The sequence below is a fragment of the Bactrocera oleae genome, chromosome 3 (assembly GCF_042242935.1).
Source record: "Bactrocera oleae isolate idBacOlea1 chromosome 3, idBacOlea1, whole genome shotgun sequence".
In the NCBI taxonomy this organism is placed as follows: domain Eukaryota; kingdom Metazoa; phylum Arthropoda; class Insecta; order Diptera; family Tephritidae; genus Bactrocera; species Bactrocera oleae.
Genome location: NC_091537.1, coordinates 54,949,174 through 54,971,413, shown reverse-complemented (window position 1 = coordinate 54,971,413; position 22,240 = coordinate 54,949,174). Strand labels below are relative to the sequence as shown.

The window sequence follows — 22,240 nt, the reverse complement described above, 5'->3', positions numbered from 1 at the left end:
CAATGAGGCAACTCTAATTTGTTTCATAACACATAAAATGAATGCGATGAAAAGTATTGATTAATAATTGAATTAACGCTGCTATACACAATGCAGCTGCAACATAGCGCTTGTTTTCAAATAGAAATATACTAGTAATGGGTTTTTTTTGTGTTAATAAATCTCTGGGCTTACTATATTTAAAAAAAATCATGTGAAATGTAAAGCTTAAAAAAAGAGATTCTTAGTTTGTACACTATATATATTTCGTAAACTGTAGTTTAAAAAACTGAAAAAACCGTGATTTTAAAGCACATCAAACTAATAAGTGGAAATAATTCTTAATAAACTGACAGTAATATTAACCGAAAAATACTTGTATTATTGTTAGAAAAATGTTTAAGAACTTATTACTAGGAATTTTTCAATTTCTTCAACTGTAATGTTTTTGGATGTGGAGTCAGCGAAAATAATTTATTTACATTTACATTTTAGTTCTTCTCTCTTATTAAAAACTAAGAGCCAATTTCTCAATGTAAGATTATGTTTTATTTTCTCGCATCAGATTGTTAATTTTAATATTGTGTTTGAAAATAAGAAAATAGATGCAGTGACCCGGGAGGAAAATAGGAGGACCAGGGATAAAATAAACAATGAGTTCAAAGCAGCGGCAGGGATCAGCAAGTGACATCGTGAGAAGTACGAAAACCTCAAGCGAAAAGTCAAAAGAGATATGGCTAAGGACAGGTCAGATCTCTATATACAACAGGAGGTGGCAGCTTCAAAAGTAGATGTGACGCTAATACAGAAAAATTAGCTGCCCTGATGGTTAAGGGCTGCAGAGAGGCATGCGTAGGCGAAACAACAAAATCAATGTGTAAATAAAGAAAATGGAATTACTAAAACTAGATGTTGAAAAAAAACGCAGGTGATAAATTTGTAGAAGTGAATTTTAGTGTTACAATATTATTTTTCATATTTTTAAGCATCCCAAGCATAGTAAATTTTAGTTTTTCTTCATATTTTTAAGTATTCCAATATTTGTTTTATACGTACATTAAGTATTTAAAAGTTCCATTTGACAATAAAAAAATTAACAAATACTTTGAAATTAAAAACTCAAAATACAACGTTTATAATATTTTTATTTGTTCAGAATAATGACAGTCTGTCCCTTTTTAGTCTGAAACAAAGGTAATGAGGTAATTTTTTAATGAATTGATTACAAATAAACCGTGCGAAATAGTCACCAATCAAATTTGATCTCATAAAACTGCCTCCCTGCGCCTCACTTTTATATTCTTCTGATTCCACAAAACTTTCAGAAGCCTTTTCAACATTAGAATTTTCTTCTTCAGGTGGATCTGCTTCTTTGTTCTGACGTGCAATGTTGTGTAAAATGGCCACTGTCGCCTAATATAAATCTGTATTTGAATTAATTCTATATAAAGCGGTTCTTAATACGACTATTGTTAAAAATGTCCCTGTCATGGAATGGTCCGGGGCATCTGCATACACGATCCATTACGATCCGAAACGCAATGACAACAATAGCATTTCTAGGGGACTCAGAGCTGAGTTCCTGTAAAATTAATTAAACCAGTATAATACAATTCTAGGAATTTCTTTCGCTTTTTACAATTTTCAAAGGCTCTTGCACTGGTCTATAGTTCGTATCCCAACTATAAAGGAATAACATACTAGAAACGATCTTATAACTAAAGACCTGAGATGCTAAATATGAGCATCCTTTAATGTTTCGGCTAATACTCTCTGAATGACTCTCTGAAATTGGTTCACTGTAAGGATGGGCATATGTATTTTAAAAATTTCCTAATAGTAATTGTTTGCATTATTATTACATTAATTACATTTAACCTATTCCTCACTGCCGTTGGAGATTAAAAAAAACAGCTGTTTTTGACATTAATTATAAGTTAAAAGAAACATGGTAATGTGGTACTTTGTTATAGCAGTTATTTATTTTTTAATATTCTCCATTTAATGGAAATAATGAAGGCATTTTTTTGAAACGCCTAGCAATGAGACAATATAGAGCAAATTCAACAATTTGCTTGTTTGTTGACATTCTTTTTTCTTTGTAGTGTCAAAATCAGATGTAATAAATTTTCCTACTACCAAATAGATGGTGCTACATAAGAGTCGCATAGGGAGATTTCGAGTAGATTAAATTCAAATCTTAATATATGTAATTTTTATATATCGAAATCCTACCAAATCCAGTTGATTAGTGCGATAGTTTACTCAACAACTTAAATCTGTGATTAAGTATCAGTCAGAACATATTATAAGATGTCTTAGCAAGTTTAACTGAACGTATAATATTGAATATAATATGCCGAAAATGTGAGAAATCGGTCCACGATGTTCATCATTTTCATTATTCTGGCAGAAGTTATGCCGAATATGTCGGTCAGTGTATGAGTTACCTTTTAATATAAATACCTCGGACACGAAGCAGAATGTAGATGAAACTTAAGTAAATAATATACCGAATATGATGTATACTATTAACGATTTCATAGATCTCGATAAATGTTGAAGTTTTACGCAACATTTTGTTATATAAAGTTTTGCAACACCTGAAAGTATTCCTTAGCCTTTGGCCTATGCAAATTGCGAAAGTATAGGATGTATTGCTACCTAAAGATTTCTGATTGATTGTAAAATATATTGTATGCGGGTGATGTAGAACTTAGTAAATCGTACTATTTAATGAGGGAAAGGTCTTCGATAATAGACCTTCAAAACTATCGATAGTTTAACAAGTACTATCGACAGTTTTTCCCTTAGAAATCTACTTACCTTTAGCTAGTTCAAATTAAAAGACTAAGCTTTTTACGCTACATAAACAAAGCATGAACAATAACGGAAAACACAAACAAATTAATAAAGTTATATACGAGTATACAATTTTTCATGTCTTTATATAAACTGCTCTGAGAGCTGACGAGTTAGAAAAGGGTAAATTTTTTATACATTTGCTAATGTAATATGAGATCAAGAAATTTATACATAAAATACCTTTCGGTGAGTACTTTATTCCTCTATAATCCACTTGTTTTAGTTTAAAAATAGTAAATTGTTGACGTTATTAGCCTTTAAAGCTGTTTTCCTATTTGATATTAACAATCCAGCCTGGGTAAACATTCTCTCCGACACTGTAAAATTAAAATTAATTAATGTGATATTCGTTTATACTTGTATGCACTGTAGGCAGACTAATTACTCTGGGTGTATGTATGAGTATGTACATAGTACATTGCGAAATTCGATCACAGCAGAATGTACACAAATATGTTTCAATTTTCTTATTTTATTCTCCCGTTTCAGAACATTAGAAATTCTTACCTAATTGTAAATATATCCGCAACATTCCTCTAACGCATCCAACGTCTAATTAAAGTGTAAAAAAAATTTAAAGTTTATAATTTATTATTTTAAAAATTTTCTGTACATACAAATGCAAGCCTGTTAAATCACTGGTTAATTACCATTCTATGAGTTTCTTAAGGCGCAATTGACAATTTAAACGAAACTCTTGCGCACGTGTGATCGTTCATCCCTATCTTACGCACTGGGCTTATGAGTTCTGTAGACGTGACTTGATGGAATGTTATCCAAAATTATACTTTGGTGTTACTAGAATATATCATTATGTAGCTTTATTAAGTGAAATTTTGAAATTTTATGAAAATTGTTGGTAAATCTGTTTAAGGCATAAACTATCGTTAGTCAAAATATACCATCGATAGTGAGACGAAAATAAAACTATCGATACTATCCCCCGATATACTATAGTCCCATTGATGGTTTTGCAGCTCTATTCGTTAAAAACCTACCTAAGTAGCATTTCGTATGAAATAATATAATGGAATCTTAAGAAATGTAAATTTTTTGGTTCTCGTGAAGGTGAATGCGATTTAATTTTTTTTTTCAAAATCTTTATGATATTCGTTTAACTTACTTTCGAAGTGAGAACATCCCATGTATACACTTTGAATGCAATAAGAGCCTGTTCTGGAATCGAATAAGTTTAATCACATACTTTGATCTTACCCTACAAGACGAATAAAAGTTAGTTAGCTATGGTATATCAATGTGGTTTGACAAAAATTCTAATAAATAAAATATATATACATAGTCAACATAGAAATATACAATTATGTCCAGTTATGATTAAGTTATTCATACTTATACCATATGTTCATACCAAATGAACACATCCCTGCATTGTTCTCCTAACTCGTATAAATACGAATTAGAGGACAATGCAAAAGGCTCAACAGCACCAACATATCTAATAATTCCAATTGGAATTAATCAGCATACCAAGGAGCAGACATCAACGCGGACGTAGAGAAAAGGCGCGAAAATTGGATCGCCCCAGCAATATAAAAACAACAACAGCAGCATCACAAAAATCTATGAGGGATTATTTAAGCCACATCAGGTTGTAATTAAATGTATATTTAAATTATATTAAGCCTAACCTGTAAATAACATATAATTTGAATTATACATATAACACTTAACAAACACACACATAAATACTGTACAATTAACCCACACAAATTGTCTACATTTCTACCCTATATACTAAAAAAAATTAAAGTTACATTTTTTTGAATTTTAATTAACATTTTATTTTATTTGGCACACCGGCAAACTCAACGTCGAGTACCCCGACATTTTGGTCCTTCGAGCCGAATTTTTAAAAAATATAATATAACAGTGCAATACGGAATAAAAGTGCAAAGTGAAAACAAATAAATATAATAAAATAAATCTTGTGCTTAACAGGTATTAAGTGCAAAGTATTTATTATTGCCATATTCCGTTTAGCACTTTACTCATAATACATACATAAGTACGTACTTACAATATATAATATATATTTTTTGAGAGCCAAGTAGCGTTACTCTTGGTACCAATTCGTACATACACCTAACATATATATATATTCAAATTGCTCATAAGTACGTACTTACAATATAATATAAAATTTTTGAGAGCCAAGCAACGTTACTCTTGGTACCTATTCGTACATACACGTATATATATATTCAAATTGCTTTACCCGCTCTCTTAAATATTCATTGCTAGTGCATTGCGAGCGAGCAAAAAACCCTGTAGGAAAAAATTCAAATAACCCAGTTGGAAATTTTTCGTGCATCGGAATTTTAAATATTGTGCATATACAAGACACACACAAAAAAAAAAATTTTTTTTTTGGAAATTCGCCAGCATTCGGGAATTTGCTTTTTAAAGTACAAATAAAGAAAAATTACTTGAAATTTATTATTTGTTTCATTTAAAATTTATAAAATGTTGCGAAATATACATACCTATCTATATAATAAAGAAATAAATAAAATTTCTATCGAAAATGGAAGAATTTAAGTTCTGTATTTCGGATTTGTTCGAATATATCGAAGAACATTACGAGACCCACCCCGAAGATGAATCCGTTTATACTCTGGAAATAAAAAGAGTTGAACTTAACGCTATTTACGATAAGGCAAACAAGTCGTACGATGCCTTTCGTAGAACCCTACACAAACCCGGTGAGACTATTGACTTCTCAAAAGTTAAAGAAAAATTTAAAACAGGTCATCAATTATATTTGAAATGTTTGGGATCTATTAACCAAGCTATAGATGATCTTAAGACCCCAATCTTTAATTCATCTACCCCCATGTGACACGGACATATTTTATGGCGACTTCGTAACCTGGCCCTCATTCAGAGACATGTTTACGGCCATATATGTAAACAATCACAAAATTAGTAACGTGGAGAGACTATTTCACCTCATTCAAAAAACCCGAGGAGAAGCAAGAGCAATAGTGAAAAACGCACCATTAACAAATGATGGTTTCTTGATGGCATGGAGGGACCTGGTATCGCAATACGAAAACAAACGAGGTCAAGTCAACGCGCAATTAAAAATTTTGTTCAATTTACCCCAAGCAAACCAGGAAAGTGGAAGCGCTATTAAACATCTTCAGAGGACCGTCAACAATTGTCTTACAAATCTTCATAATGTATACATAGACACGACTGGTTGGGACCCAATCTTAATCTTCTTATGTGGGTTGAAACTACCTAAAACTTTACTTCCTCAATTTGAGGACACCTTAGAAGACAACTCCGAAATACCATCATGGAAAACTTTCGACGCATTTCTCACCCATAGATACAAATTTTTGGAAGCAGTAGGAAATCTAACTGACCCCGTTCCAGTTACCCAACCCGACAGTGGGCCTTATAGAAAAGGAAAAGACAGGAAATTTAATACCTTTCACGCGAACGTCTCTGGAACTTCGAAATTGAGTTTTCCACACGCTAGTGAAAACCCTGTAAGAAGCAGCATCATCTCAAAAAAACCCCAAGACATTGAGAATTGTAAATTATGTAGAACCCAACATTCCATTCGAGAATGCCCAAAGTTTTTACAATTGAATGTCGAGACCCGAATAAACGTAATAAAAAATAATGGTTACTGTTTTAATTGCCTTGCATTATCGCATAGCTTCAAGGATTGCAAGAGCAAATACTCATGCAGAATATGTAGAAAGAAACATAACACTCTTCTGCATAGGGATGCTCCATCCCGCTCCCCATCCCTCCCGCAAGGATTAAGAGCCTCGAACCCGCCTCTTGACTCTACTAATAGTAGTACCTCCCAAACCCTTAATCTCAATACAAATCCGCAAGCCTACACAACCCTCTTACAGTCCACTGAAAATAAAACTCAAGACCCACACAACTCAAGTAGGAAGCAGGTTTTGCTAGGTACTGCCATAGTGCAAGTTTCTAACAAAGGGCAATTATATGCAGCTCGAGCACTAATCGACTCTGGGTCAGAAGCTACGTTCATTTCCGAGAAGTTCCATAGAAAATTGGACATACCCACATTCAAGAAAAACGCACAAGTGACCGGATTGAACAACACAGTCTCCACAACAGCTACCAAAACTTGCGAACTCACCCTTCGTTCACCAACAAAAAGGGAATTTAAGATAACAACCCACGCGTTTATCTTAAAAACTTTAACCGATTACTTACCCGCTCACTCACTTGATAGAATAATTGATAGAATAATTTCTAATAAAGAATTCGGTTTTAGTTTAGCTGACCCTCACTTCTATAAACCCAGACCTGTCGACATCCTTATCGGAAGTGATCTGTACCCACAAATAATTTTCAGTGGCGTACAGAGAAATGTACTGGGGTCATTACTAGCCCAAGAAACAGAATTCGGTTGGATTCTTTCCGGACCCACACCTGAAAACCCCATCTCACCCTCAATATTGTCATTTTTCAATAAGACGACCCCAGACAAATTGCTCACACAATTTTGGGAAGTCGAAGAAGTTCCGAAAAAGCCTCTACCCTCAACTTCGGATATACTGTGTGAACAACATTATCAAAAAACAACCCGAAGACACTCAACTGGGTGCTACGTGGTAACATTACCCTTTAAAACCCCAGAAAAAATAGACTTGGGCAACTCAAGACATATAGCTTTAGCTCAGTTTCTAAGAAATGAAAAATCCCTATCTAGAAAACCTGAAAAAAAGCAGAATACGACAAGGCCATCAACGAGTACCTGAAACTCGGTCATCTGACCAAAATAGAATAAGACCCCGCAGAGAATACGAAAACATACTATCTAAAACATCACGCAGTCATTAAACCCGATGGCTTAACGACCCAACTGCGAGTGGTATTCAACGCATCATGCCTCACCTCAAATAGAAACAGCCTCAACGATGTATTACACACTGGACCTATTCTGCAAGCAGATCTGGCAATCCTAGTGGTAAAGTGGCGTATGTTTCGAATCGTATTCAACGCAGATATTCAAAAAATGTATCGTCAAATACTTGTTGAAAGAAAACACACCCCATTTCAAAGAATCTTATTTAGAAAATCGCCTAATGACCCCATAGAAGATTTTGAACTACAAACTGTTACATTTGGTATTAACTGTGCCCCATATTTAGCTATCCGTACCCTCCTCAAATTAGCGGATGATGTACAAGAAACCCACCCACTGGCAGCAGAGATACTTCGAAACGGAATGTACGTCGATGATGTACTTGCAGGAGCACATGACGTAGCAAGTGCGAAGATGGCACGAGACGAACTTACCTCATCTTTGGAGTCCGCAGGATTTGTTCTACGCAAATGGACCTCAAATGACCCAAAAGTCTTATCTGGAATCTCACAAGAACATCTGTTGGACACGAACTTACTCAGTTTACCGGAATCCAATAGCACAAAAACACTGGGGATCAGATGGAATGCAAAAAAAGATGCATTCTTTTTTGTCATCAACCCTATTCGCGATAAGACATCGTTTACTAAAAGAGAAGTATTATCGATTATAGCAAAATTGTTCGACCCAGCTGGTTGGCTCAGTCCCGTTGTAGTCACAGCCAAAATAATAATGGAACAAATATGGCTCGATAAATCCGATTGGGATGAAAGTTTAAAACCCTTAACTCTCCATTGCTGGAAAACCTTCATAAAAGATTACGAAACCCTAAATCTGATTGAAATTCTCTGACGCCTCAAAAAAAGCTTGACGCCTCAGAAAAAGCTTACGCAGCAAACCTATACATATGTGTTGCTACAAACACAAACACCTGGACAACTCTTTTAATATCCAAGACTCGTGTGTCCCCAATAAAAAGTATATCTCTACAAAGGCTAGAACTTTGCGGAGCGGTTCTTCTGGCGAATCTAGTGGATGCGACCCTACCCCAATTAAATATTACTCAGTACCGCACTCACCTTTGGACGGATTCTACAATTGTCCTTTCTTGGCTAAGCAAACCCCCATGCTCATGGACAACCTTTGTATCCCACCGAGTTGCCACAATTGCAGAAAAAGTTGGAACCGAAAATTGGCGTCACATCGAAAGCCAGGACAATCCGGCAGATCTGGGCAGTCGCGGATGCACACCTCTGGAGATGGTTAACAATGACCTCTAGTGGCACGGACCCCAATGGCTAAAACTCGACCCGAAACATTGGCCAATTACCCGAAAATCAATCGATACAACACTGGAACTGCGGCCAATCAAGACTTTCCTCAACACAACACAAGAGGATATACTGGATAGATTTTCATCACTACCCAAAGCCATTCGAGTCATAGCATATCTATTCAGATTCTGCTCGAATGCGTCACCCAACAGATCACAACAGCCACGCACAACGTAGGAAATAACCCCAGACGAGTTTAAAACTTCCCGCACGAAGTTAATTATTTTAACCCAAAAAAAGCACTTCCAGGAGGAGTATGAAGCTTTAACTCAAAAAACCATCATACACAGAAAAAGTACAATTTTGACCCCAAACCCTTTAATCGATCCCAAAGGAATCATGCGAGTTAATGGCCGATTGAGCAATTCAGTCGCATTATCATATAACGAGCGTCATCCGATTATACTACCCTATAGCAATCGATTAACAAAACTACTCACCCACTTTACTCACTCAATTACCCTACATGGTGGCAACCAACTAGTTTTACGACTCATGCGTACGGAATTTTGGATACCGAAGCTTAAAACGCTCATCAAGTCCATTATCCATCAGTGCAAAACCTGCGTCTTACACAAGAAGAGAGAAACTGCTCAATTAATGGCAGCTCTTCCAGCGGAACGTACCACCCTAACCCGCCCAATCGCAGCAACAGGAATCGACTTCGCCGGTCCCTATGACATAAAAAATTACACCGGCAGAGCGTGCTTGATCACAAAAGGTTATGTATGCGTATTTGTTTGTTTTGCAACCAAAGCAATACACCTGGAGGCAGCAAGCAATCTCACCACCCAAGCATTCATGGCCGCATTCGCACGATTCTTTTCTAGGCGCGGATGTCCCGCCGATCTCTATTCTGACAATGGTACTAATTTCGTGGGAGCGTCTAAACTCTTAATCAAAGATCGACAAGAATTCATAAAATCACTAAAAACACAAGTAACAACAAGTGAAGCACACCAAAACATCAACTGGCACTTTAATCCTCCAGGAGCTCCACACATGGGTGGACTCTGGGAAGCAGGAGTGAAAAGTTTAAAGACCCACTTAAAAAAGGTGTCTCAGATCCAAAAATTCACTTTCGAAGAATTATCTACCCTTCTAACCCGAATCGAAAGCTGCTTGAATTCTCGACCTTTAAGCCCACTAAGTGAAGACCCTAGAAATATAGAACCCTTAACTCCAGGCCATTTCTTAATAGGTACCTCTTTATTAACCCCAGCAGAACCCGACTTAGAAGATACGCAGCTAAGCATCGCACATAGATGGCAAAAGTTAAAAATACTCCATCAACACTTCTGCAAACGATGGAAAGAAGAATATCTAAAAGAACTCCACAAACGGTATAAGTGGAAATACCCTCAACGCAATATAGAGGTTAATGATATGGTAGTTATACGCCAAGAAACTCTACCCCCAAATGAATGGAAACTTGGTCGCATCGAAAAAACCTATCTCGGTGTAGACAATAAGACCAGAGTAGTTGACATACGTACTTCTCAAGGAACCATTAACCGCCCAATAACCAAAATAGTCACCTTGCCAAATAACTAATCTCATTTCTTTATAGGAACATGGCTCCTCAAAATAGCATCAAACCAATCAGCAGCCGACAGAGCAGCCCAGTCTTGACCGTACGATCACTCAGCGTCACTCGAAGCATCACCCCATTCTCCGACAATGGGACCCTGGCTAGACGCTTACATCGTTTTAAAGCGACCCTCTCCCCCATTCGAGAAGAAAGAGGAAGTACCCACCGCACGGCTCGGCGTACTATCACCCATTCATCAAAACGCGCACATAAACACGTCGCCTGTGGATTGTGCAAAAAAGATCACCGGCTGGTGACATGTTCAAAATTTACTAAAATGAACATTCATGAAAAGTTTGACGCAGTAACTCAGTATAAGTACTGCGTCAATTGCTTAGCCAGATCGCACTCAACACAACGATGCACAAGCGCAAAACAATGCAACATGTGTAACGGGGAGCACCATTCAACCCTACATGGACACCCCAGGTTGTTTTGCAAAGAGAAAACCAAAACAACAAAGAGCGACGAACGACTACACAAAGATCCAGAGATTCCAACACTTCTGGCCAAGCCGACCCTTATACCCACTGCCATGATAAAAATAAAACACGATGGCAAATGGAATAAGGTACGTGCCATAATTAACCCGACCCGAAAGGTGACAATTATTGCCTCAGAGCTAGTTCAGAGATTGAGGTTACCGAAAACGTACCTTGACTCTCATCGCATATGTAAAATCGTCATAGGGTCACTAACTGATCTCGACTGGCATGTCGAAGTTAACTGCCTTATGACGCAGGAATTACCGACCCGACCCTACAATCGTGATATAGGTGGCGAAATCTTTAAGAGATTCGACCACTTAGTCCTAGAAGACCCTATGTTCCACAAGGATGATAAAATCATGATGGAACTGGGAGCAGACATCTACCCAAGGATAATGAAACCCGGATTATTCAACCCAGACAACAGCACCGTGATCGCACAAAACACCGCACTCTTTTGGACTCTAACCGGTGCTTGTGCGATTTAAACCCTAAGTAACCACTTAACCCATTTTAAAACAATATTCCTTAACCCAAAGTGAAAAAGATCTAATAACTTTTTTATTCGCAGACCCTGCAAGCCGGCCGGGATGTTCATACCAAATGAACACATCCCTGCATTGTTCTCCTAACTCGTATAAATACGAATTAGAGGACAATGCAAAAGGCTCAACAGCACCAACATAGCTAATAATTCCAATTGGAATTAATCAGCATACCAAGGAGCAGACATCAACGCGGACGGACAGAAAAGGCGCGAAAATTGGATCGCCCCAGCAATATAAAAACAACAACAGCAGCATCACAAAAATCTACGAGGGATTATTTAAGCCACATCAGGTTGTAATTAAATGTATATTTAAATTATATTATTTAAGCCTAACCTGTAAATAACATATAATTTGAATTATACATATAACACTTAACAAACACACACATAAATATTGTACAATTAACCCACTCAAATTGTCTACATTTCTACCCTATATACTAAAAATATTTAAAGTTACATTTTGTTGAATTTTAATTAACATTTTATTTTATTTGGCACACCGGCAAACTCAACGTCGAGTACCCCGACACCATATATTATTATAATGCCGATATATGGCCTCATTTTGAATAGTTATATTATTTACTTACTTGTATTTAGTAAGCTGTCATTACCTCACACAAGGCTAGAGAACGATAGTTTATGTACAAGCCGTAGAACTTCTGCACAGCATTCATTTCCTTCTCAACCTATTTAAGCACAACCCTATGCCCAACACTTGAAATATTTCAATTCGATACGCAGGAACCATGGCGCAATGCGTGTTGGATTGAAATCGGGCATCTCATAGTAGACATTTTCGAGTTCTTGATCCTCAGACATGAGAGGCCTCTGCGTATAAGTAGCAGTGTTGACCGTTACCTTCCGCAAGGTGATGTGCTACAAACGACACAATACATATGTATTGGTGCTTTCCTATGGATACGGCACACCCAATGTTATGCTATTTGACGATACACCAGCAATATGGAGATTGTTGATTGTCATCTAAAAACAATTCAAAAATACACAAAGTAAATGATTGAGTAGTTTATTTATGTATTGCGCAACCATGCTTACCTGTGTAGCACGTTCTCCCAAACTCTCCGCGACCATGCTTATGCCTACTGAAAACGTGATTTAATATCACCAATCAACGTTCATTGGACCAATTGAATTTGTACCTCTTATCAAATGCTTTATTGGATAATTTGACAGTTGGTAAATTTTGAAAGTCTCCGGATCCACCAGCAAAACCGTCCTCGTCGTAACGAAACTGTATCAGCTGGCTCAGCGAATTACGCACTGTAGCGTTGTAGTTGCCAATAACCGAATCCATATACTTTACGAGATTACGTTAAATATAACCGGTTTCAGTAGTTATTTACTGCTGTAGTATTGATAATAACTTCACGACCACCCATAGCGTGAAAGTAGACTTCCTAAGGTATTAAGCCGGCAAGATATAAATTCTCCATGAAGCCACGTTACTCAGGACCGTTGTCGACTTTAATGAAATGCGGTAATGTGCACTTACGGAAACCGTATGATATGACCCATACAAGCTAAACCTGTGAATGAGTTATAGTAATAATTGTTATAGTCTCACAACTTGTTGCTACAGAGTATAATAATTTTGTTCACCTAAAACTAATCGAGTTAGATATAGGGTTATATATATATAAATGATCAGGATGAAGAGACGAGTTGAAATCCGGGTGACTATCTGTCCGTCCGTGCAAGCTGTAACTTGAGTAAAAATTGAGATATCTTCATGAAACTTGGTAGACATGTTTCTTGGTACCGTGAGACGGTTGGTATTGCAGATGGGCGTAATCGGACCACAGCCACGCCCACAAAACGCCATTAATCAAAAACAAATAAAAAATACAATACTGTTATTTGGTACAAAGGATCACATTAGGTAGAGGCATCTGCAGTTTAAATTTTTTTTTAAAGAAGTTTAATGTGCATATCTCCTAAACCGCTAAAGCTACAATAACCAAATACACTGGGAGCAAATGTTTTTAGCACCTCTATTGACGATGTGACAAATCGGGTGACAAGCCCGCCCACTCCCCATATAACGGTACTGTTAAAAAATACTAAAAGCGCGTTAACCAAGCACTAAGCACGCCAGAGATATTAAATTTTATCTCTGGGATGGTATGAGATGACTTTATAGGAACCGCGATCAAATTAGTCAGTAGGCGTGGCACCGCCCACTTTTAGGTGAAACCCATATCTTGGGATCTGCTTTACCGATTTCAACCACATTCGGTGCATAACGTTCTTTTTATATTTCTATATTGTAGTGCCAAAATGGGCTAAATCGGACTACAACCACGCGTATTTCCCATATAACACCATTTTCAATTCCATCTGATTCATTCACTTTTCACTATGCATATCACTTTCCACTATGCATATCAAGCAACAATGATTATATCAGGGTAAAACTTTGCGTGAATAATGCGTTTAAAGTATGCCACCTTGTGACCAAAAATGTCTAAATCGAACCAAAACTGTTCAAGCCATTAAGTACTAAATATGTGGACCCCAGTGCCTATAGTTGACCTTCTACCGAAAATATCTGTCAATCCACAAAGAAATCTCAAACGAGTATACCATTTGACTTTGCGAGAGTATAAAATGTTCGGTTACATCCGAACTTAGCCCTTCCTTACTTGTTTATATTGTATTTATTTTGTGCGTGTACTTGGATATAGTAATCAGGCCAACATTATGCTCTAGATTCGAGAGAACTTTTGTGATTTAAACCTGAACATCAGAGTCCATTCCATTTACGAAGCCACAACCTAAAATAATAGAAAATGTTCTTCATAAGTAATATTAATATAATATATGTATATATGTTATTATAAATTTTGGATCAAAATATAAGCAATTTTTAATTGAAAAATTAACACTATTATATATTAGATATGTATATGTTTAATTAAAATACATATATACATAAGTACATCTTACAACTAATATTATTTAAAATATTTATTGTTATTATTACGGCCTAGGTTACAATTTTTTCAGTTTATTCCATTCGGAAATTCGGTAAAATATTTAAAACCTTTATAAACTAGATTTTGCTTATCTATTTCTGTTCTTAATAATGGTAACTCCGACGAACTAAAATATTCCGGTACATTACCACATCTTATGTTAAATATCATTTTCATGGTGTGATAACATATTATTTGTTTTATACTTAACAAGTTTAATTTTGAAAGCATTTCACATATAAGTGCATCTATCATTTCTTTTAAAATTAAGCCATACATATGTCTATTTTTGAGTTCGGTTTTATGAACAAAATCGATGGACAATAAATGAAGTGCTATTCAATCAGTGTTTTGTAAACTATTTTCTTAAACCGTTACATATTTACAAGATCTTTTCGCTAATCCAATTTGTTTTGCTATCTTTTGTATAGTAAACTCTTTATTTACAACTTAATCTACAATAAAATGTACATCTAAAACTAACGTAACCTATATCTACCTTACTAAGTTACACTTAATTTTTAATTTATATTTAAGTTGCTTATTTCTATTGTGACTTAATGCTATAAATTGGTTTAAATATAAAATAATTTGCTCCTTTGGCCTTTCTGGAAGAACATTTGGAAAAAGTATTAGCAATACTATGATAAATTTAGTACGAGTATGTGTAATTTTATAAAGCTCACCAAAAATTACATCATTGCATTTTAGTTTCAAAAGCGCCAATTTTCATCTACTTGTAGTTCGCCATTAAATCGCCCGAAAACATATAATGAAGGGCACCGTCCACATTAGCTTTATGGCCCTTTGCCTTTACCAGTAGCCGCATATACAAATGAAAAGAAATAACTATTAATATAATCATAAATAGTAGATTTACTTTTACAAGTGCGTTTCCGCAGCCAGTAGTTTTCTGCCGATGACATGGGAATTTTGGATGAAAGCTCCAAATACTCTTCATCCTCCATGTCACCAGTGATGCGGCTAAGGAACTTCTGGCTTCTGGCCGTCAGCACTTTGCATTCACGCAAAAGTTTGCCTTGGGCCTGAACCTCAGCTCTGGCATCTGAAATAACAAAAACTTTAGTATACCGAAAGTAAGGAGAGGTTTGTAAAAGCAAAATTGCCTTTTCGGCAAGGAACTTTTCAATAACGGTGAGCCGCGAGTTAATTTTTAGGACGGCATCCGTAATGAACTTCTGACCATCACGCCTTAATGTCCTTTAACAATTTTAGAAATATATAAATCTATATAAATTTTATGTATAAAAATATTATATTTCAAAACATTTGCAATATATACCTTCGTGGTTGTTTGACGAAGTTTCCGAATTACCGGGACAAAGCGTAAGGGGATCGCATGTCATGCTAAATCGGCGCTTATGAAATATTGTCTCTGAAAAAGCTATATTATAATTTATAATTACAAATTTAATACAATTGATTACCTTCCAGAACGGTAGAGACTTCAGCATACTCATTTTCTGATGTGGGATCGAAAATATCAACTTCCATGTTAAATCTAACAAAACTGTTGAATAAACATCATTAAAAAGATGATGTAAATAGGGGTATTAATAAATACTTATTATCATACGACATACAAAACTACTAAAATTTAACTCATTTCTACTTATTAGTACTTCATTTTCTGACAAGCTACCTAATATAATACCTAAATCGTCATTAGAATCTATTGGTTCTGCAAAATATGGATTCAGATCAATATATCGGACTCAACTTGTTCACTAAAGAATTTTATAGGCCCCGTTTTTTCGTTGAAGCAATAGCTGTATTTATCTTTCTTATAATTCATAGTTTTTTGGAAAGTTTATTGCAATCAACGAAATTTGTTTGTTTTAATATCTATTTTTAATTTTTGCAAATTTTTGTCCGGGTTTCTAGTTAATTTTTTTTCTAACGTTGCATATAATATTCTAACTTATAGGCGGAAAAATTATCTAAAGGGAAGTACCGCTTGACACAATCACTTAAATATGGCTAAATCAGCCTACATTGCCCCGAAAACCTTACACACTAACACACCTCCCTCATCAACAAACACAATCTACATCGCACATCACCTCACGCAACATACACCTCATACAACGACACCACCATCCAGGATAACCCAACACACCTACCAACCATCAACAAAACCATAGACATGTGAAGCGGCCGACCTCTTTTTCGTATCTCGCTCACAAAGAACACACCGTCATCCTTTTCATTTCCGTTATCGGTCGAGTACCTGAAGTTATCGTATATCTGCGGAACTGATCGGGTTAATTTTATTTTCCTTTTATATAATATAATTTATATATATATAATTTATATTTAAAATATTTATATATTTTTGCGCTGCGTCGCAAGTGATTTGAATAAAATTGTTGTGTTATAAAACAAAAAATATTTATATATTTTTGCGCTGCGTCACAAGTGATTTGAATAAAATTGTTGCGTTTAAACCAAAACAGAGTGGTGAGTGAATTCATTCCAAAACGTTGGAGCAAAAAGATACATGGTCCTTCGAGCCTAAAAGAAAAGGACTATAGATTTACAAAAAAAAGAATATATATATATATATATATATATGTATATACAAAAAGTCAAACCAAATTGCAGTAAAACAGTGAAAAACAAAACAAAGCTACCTAAAGTGACGAACAAGTGCAGTGCATTGGTAAAACACAAAACAACAAAAAAACATCCAAAGGGCTGTGAAGTGTACTAAACATATGTATATACAAAAACTTATATACATATATACATATGTACACTGTGTTTTCCTTGCAAAAAGAAAAAAAAGAAAACCCATATGTGCATATTTACAACAAAAATATAATATAGACTTAAAAGTGGTGTGACGAGAAACAAAAATAATAAAAAAAAAACTGAAACTACATATTAATTTACATTTAAATAACAACAAACACAAAACGGGCGCGAAAATTATCCAATATTCATAGTGGACGCGATCCTAACAAAAAAATTTAATCTTATATAAAAACAAGAAAAACGTTAACTTCGGTTGCGCCGAAGCTATAATACCCTTCACAAAAACAAAGGCCCCTTACAAGAACTTGATTCCGAACGTTCAATTTGTATGGCAGCTATATGATATAGTGGTCTGATCTGACCAATTTCTGTGGAGAATAATTTGTTGTTGTTGTAAAAAAATGTTCCATGCAAGCACTTTACTCCGATCGTGCAGTTAATATGGCAGCTATATGCTATAGTCATCCGATCCATACAATTTCTTCGGAGATTAGATTAATGCTTCAAATAATACCACATGCCAAATTTCGTGAAGATACCTCGTCAAATGAAAGAGTTTTCCATAAAAGCACTTCATTCCGATTGTTCAGTTTGTATGACAGCTATATGCTATAGTCATCCGATCTGAATAATTTCTTCGGAGATTACATTGTGGCCTTAACTAATAATCCGTGCCAAATTTCGTGAAGATACCTCGTCAAATGAAAGAGTTTCCCATACAAACACTTGATTCCGATTGTTCAGTTTGTATGGCAGCTATATGCTATAGTGGTCCGATATCGGCCGTTCCGACAAATGAGCAGCTTCTTGGGGAGAAAAAGAAGTGTTCAAAATTTCAGATCGATATCTCAAAAACTGAGGGACTAGTTCGCGTATATACAGACGGACAGACGGACGGACAGACAGACGGACGGACAGACAGACAGACAGACGGACATGGCTAAATCAACTCAGCTCGCCACGGTGATCATTTATATATATACTTTATATGGTCTCCGACGTTTCCTTCTGGGTATTACAAACTTCGTGGCAAAATTAATATACCCTGTTCAGGGTATAATAACACATACGGGCGTGGACTAACAAAAAGAAAAACACAAAAGTAACACCTAGCACACACAAAATCAAAAGCAACAAAGGACAGTAATTGGAAAGAAACACAGAAGCACACGTAGACGTACATACACGTAACTATATACACGTAACTATGCGCCTGGAATAGATGGTATACCAAATAGATCCCTAAAAGAAGCCATGACTCTGAGACCCAGTTTGTTCGTTAAAATGTACAATGCGTGTATACTGGAAGGCGTGTTTCCCGACCCGTGGAAGGTGCAGCGTCTGGTTCTACTTCCAAAACCGAAAAAGCCACCTGAAGAACCTTCATCATATCGACCTCTGTGCATGCTCGACACGATTGGTAAAGTGTACGAAAGCATAGTAAGAAACCGCTTGGAGTTAGCAATCCAAAAAGCCGGCGGATTATCAGAGAGACAATACGGCTTTATAAAAAAGAGGTCCACTATTGACGCACTAAGTGAAGTCGTTGATATTGCGAAATGTGCAATAAGTGGCAAAAGATGGAAAGGTGGCACCAAAGAATATTGCGCGCTAATTACCCTGGATGTGAAGAATGCATTCAATTCTGCGAAATGGGCAAATATCATCAAGGCCCTGTACGAAATACGCGCTCCCCAATACCTTATAAATATTATTATGAGTTATTTTGAGAACAGAAGGCTGCTTTTCGACACAGATGAGGGTACCAAGAGCTACTCTATCTCGAGTGGAGTACCACAAGGTTCGGTCTTAGGCCCCCTTCTTTGGAACCTGATGTACGACGGGGTGCTAAGACTACATCAACAACAATCCGTGAAACTAATTGCCTATGCGGATGACCTCATAGTGGTAACAGTAGCGAAACATCTAGATGACCTCCGTGTCAAATGCAATGATTGCATAAATGGTATACGACGGTGGTTCGCAACCATGAGTCTAGAGTTGGCTGAGCAGAAAACAGAGGTATTGCTCATTAGCTCCAGGAAAATTGAAGAAAAACTATCGCTCACCATAGGAGAATGTCAGATAACTTCACAGCCACAGCTAAAGTATCTTGGCGTTATATTGGACTCAAGGCTAAAATTTAAAGAGCACTTGGAAAACACGACGAGTAAAGCAAATAAAATCTATAATTCTTTATCTAGAATGATGGCAAATAGAGGCTGTGTGCGTTCCAGCCGACGATTTCTAATAGCTAAGGCAATGAGATCCGTTATACTGTATGCGGCTCCAATATGGATCCAGGCGCTAGACACAAAATCATATGCTAAACCAATAATCACAGTGCATAGGCTTTCTGCAATACGCGTGATAAGTGCTTTCCGAACCGTATCAACCGACGCTGCGGAAGTATTAGCCAGTATGGTGCCCATCGACATCCAAGGAAATGAATTCGCGCGCTTATACCAGCTATCGGATATCTCTACAGCAACAAAAAGAGAGGAAAGAACCAAGAGCATTACGCTGTGGCAGCAACGGTGGCAAACCTCATCCAAAGGACGGTGGACTCACAGACTGATACCAGACATCAGACCGTGGATAGATAGACAGCATGGGGACCTGGATTTCCACCTGACCCAAATGCTAAGTGGACATGGGTGCTTTAGAAGCTACCTTTACAAATTTCGTCATGACTACAGTCCGTACTGTCCGGCGTGTACAGAATGTATTGAAGACTCTGAACATGTTTTTTACCATTGCCCTCGGTTCTCCAGTATAAGAGAAAATCTGAAAACCACACTTGGCGGTAGTTTCTCGGTGGAAAATTTGACAGCACTTATGTGTGAGTCCTCTATTAAATGGAAAGCAGTCAGCGAAGCGTCAGCTGTGATAATGACAAGATTGAGACACTTACAACAGATTAGGAGTCAGTTAGTCCGTACCGTAGAGGAGACTTAAATGTCTTCTTCTCTCCCATTAAGTAATACTTTGTCCAGTGGTTCCGTGGGAGAGATTTGGGTTAGGAGTAGGTTAGGTTTAGCGGATTAAAGTTCCGCACTTCGGCTTTCGATGCTTCCCCCTACTATAAAAAAAAAAAAAAAAAAAAAAAAAAAATACACGTAACTATATACACGCAATTACATATATTCCCCAAAAGCCCTGGAGGAAATCAAAGTCAGTCATATTTATGCACTTACGTAGTATGTATATTTATTGCGAATTACAGTTTATATTTTGAACAAAAGAAAACTGTATTAAAAAAAAAACAGTAAAATATTTTGGTTGGTTTAACTTACCGGTTTAAATTGCGGGTTCAAATTATGAAAAACCGTTTATTGTAATATATACATGTGTACATTCATACACATACATATATACGATAGATATATATATGTATATTAGGTAAAGTAAAAAGTTCGTTCGGTTTTTTATTGATTTTTCAAAAGATGATAACTTTGTGTACATTTGTCCGATTTAAGTCAAATAAGCGCCGTTTTGTTCGTAAACTTGTTGCCAACGAGATGCCAACTTCATTATACCCCTCTCGTAGAAGACTGCGCCCCTATTGCCAAAAAACTCGGAGAGCCAATTTTCACAGGCCTCTCTTGAGGCGAACTTCTCACCATTAAGCGCGTTCGCCACGGACAGGAAAAGATGGTAATCACTTGGTGCCAGGTCCGGACTATAAGGTTGGTGCATTAGAACCTCCCATCCGAGCTCCAGGAGCTTCTGTCGAGTTACCAAAGACGTGTGTGGCCTGGCGTTGTCCTGATGGAACACAATTCGGCCTCTGTTGATCAAAGATGGCCTCTTCTGGATGAGTGCTGCCTTCAAGCGGTCCAGTTGTTGGCAGTAGAGGGCCGAATTGAGCGTTTGGCCATAGGGGAGCAGCTCGCAGTAGATGATTCCTTGCCCATCCCACCAAACACACAGCAAAACCTTCCTGGCCGTCAATCAGGTCTTGGCCACCATCTGGGCCGCTTCCCCGAGCTTTGACCACGACCGTTTGCGCTCGATATTGTCGTAAGTGCCCCTTTTTTCATCGCCAGTCACAATCCGCTTCAGAAACGGGTCGATTTTGTTGCGATTCTGCAGCGATTTGCAGATGGAAATTCGGTCCATCATGTTTTTTGCGTTAGTTCGTGTGACACCCAAACATCGAGCTCCTTTTTGAATCCAAATAAGTGCTCACGTGACGGTCTGTTTCCACTATTTCCATGATTTTATCGCAATTTTCGACGACAGGCCTCCCGACGCGTGGTACATCTTTGACATCGAAATTACCGGAACAGAACCTAGCAAATCACTTTTGTGCTACACGTTGGTTTACAGTATCGGGCATATAAACTAAATTAATGTTTTCAGCGCTCACAACGAACTGAGTACATCAATCGAAAAACTGTCAAAGACAAACTTTTAGCGCGAATAAACACGTTTTCAGCGCCGTATAGTGACATGATGCGACACGTAACACTAGTACTATGGACAATAACGCCATCTCTTAGATAAAAACCGAACGAACTTTTTACTTGACCTAATATATTATATAATAATTGACTGCCTGTACATGCTTACCTTCGTGTATTCAAACACAACTTAAAAAACACAATATACAAAAACACAAAAAATTTAAGTATTTAAATACTTACAATATTTTCCGGCAATACCCCTTACAATTAATTGAGCAGTAAGCAGGATTGCGTCAGTTTAAAAACTCTCGTACCCTGCGTCTGCAAGGCCTGAGCTCCTTGTTCTACCAAGATTGCTGCGT

The 22,240-nt window shown here is 36.8% G+C and overlaps 2 protein-coding genes across 2 annotated transcripts; both read left to right on the top strand.

Annotated features, from left to right (window-relative positions):
* Positions 1–9,399: 9,399 nt before the first annotated feature.
* Positions 9,400–10,614, top strand: LOC138856083 (uncharacterized). The gene is made up of 2 exons (XM_070106513.1): positions 9,400–9,898; positions 10,001–10,614. Exons 1-2 carry the CDS (start codon positions 9,400–9,402, stop codon positions 10,612–10,614), a joined length of 1,113 nt encoding a protein of 370 aa, XP_069962614.1.
* A 20-nt stretch (positions 10,615–10,634) lies between these two features.
* LOC138855918 (uncharacterized) lies at positions 10,635–11,627 on the top strand. The gene has a single exon (XM_070106236.1). The coding sequence runs from the start codon at positions 10,635–10,637 to the stop codon at positions 11,625–11,627; it is 993 nt and encodes a 330-aa protein (XP_069962337.1).
* The last annotated feature ends 10,613 nt before the right edge of the window (positions 11,628–22,240 follow it).

What these genes read in the sequence shown, in the direction of transcription:
- LOC138856083 (XM_070106513.1), top strand. Translation starts at nt 9,400, where the DNA reads ATGCGAGTTAATGGCCGATTGAGCAATTCAGTCGCATTATCATATAAC. An exon ending in ATTCTTTTCTAGGCGCGGAT is followed by an intron (nt 9,899 to 10,000) that starts GTCCCGCCGATC and finishes TAAAAACACAAG; the next exon opens with TAACAACAAGTGAAGCACAC.
- LOC138855918 (XM_070106236.1), top strand. Translation starts at nt 10,635, where the DNA reads ATGGCTCCTCAAAATAGCATCAAACCAATCAGCAGCCGACAGAGCAGC.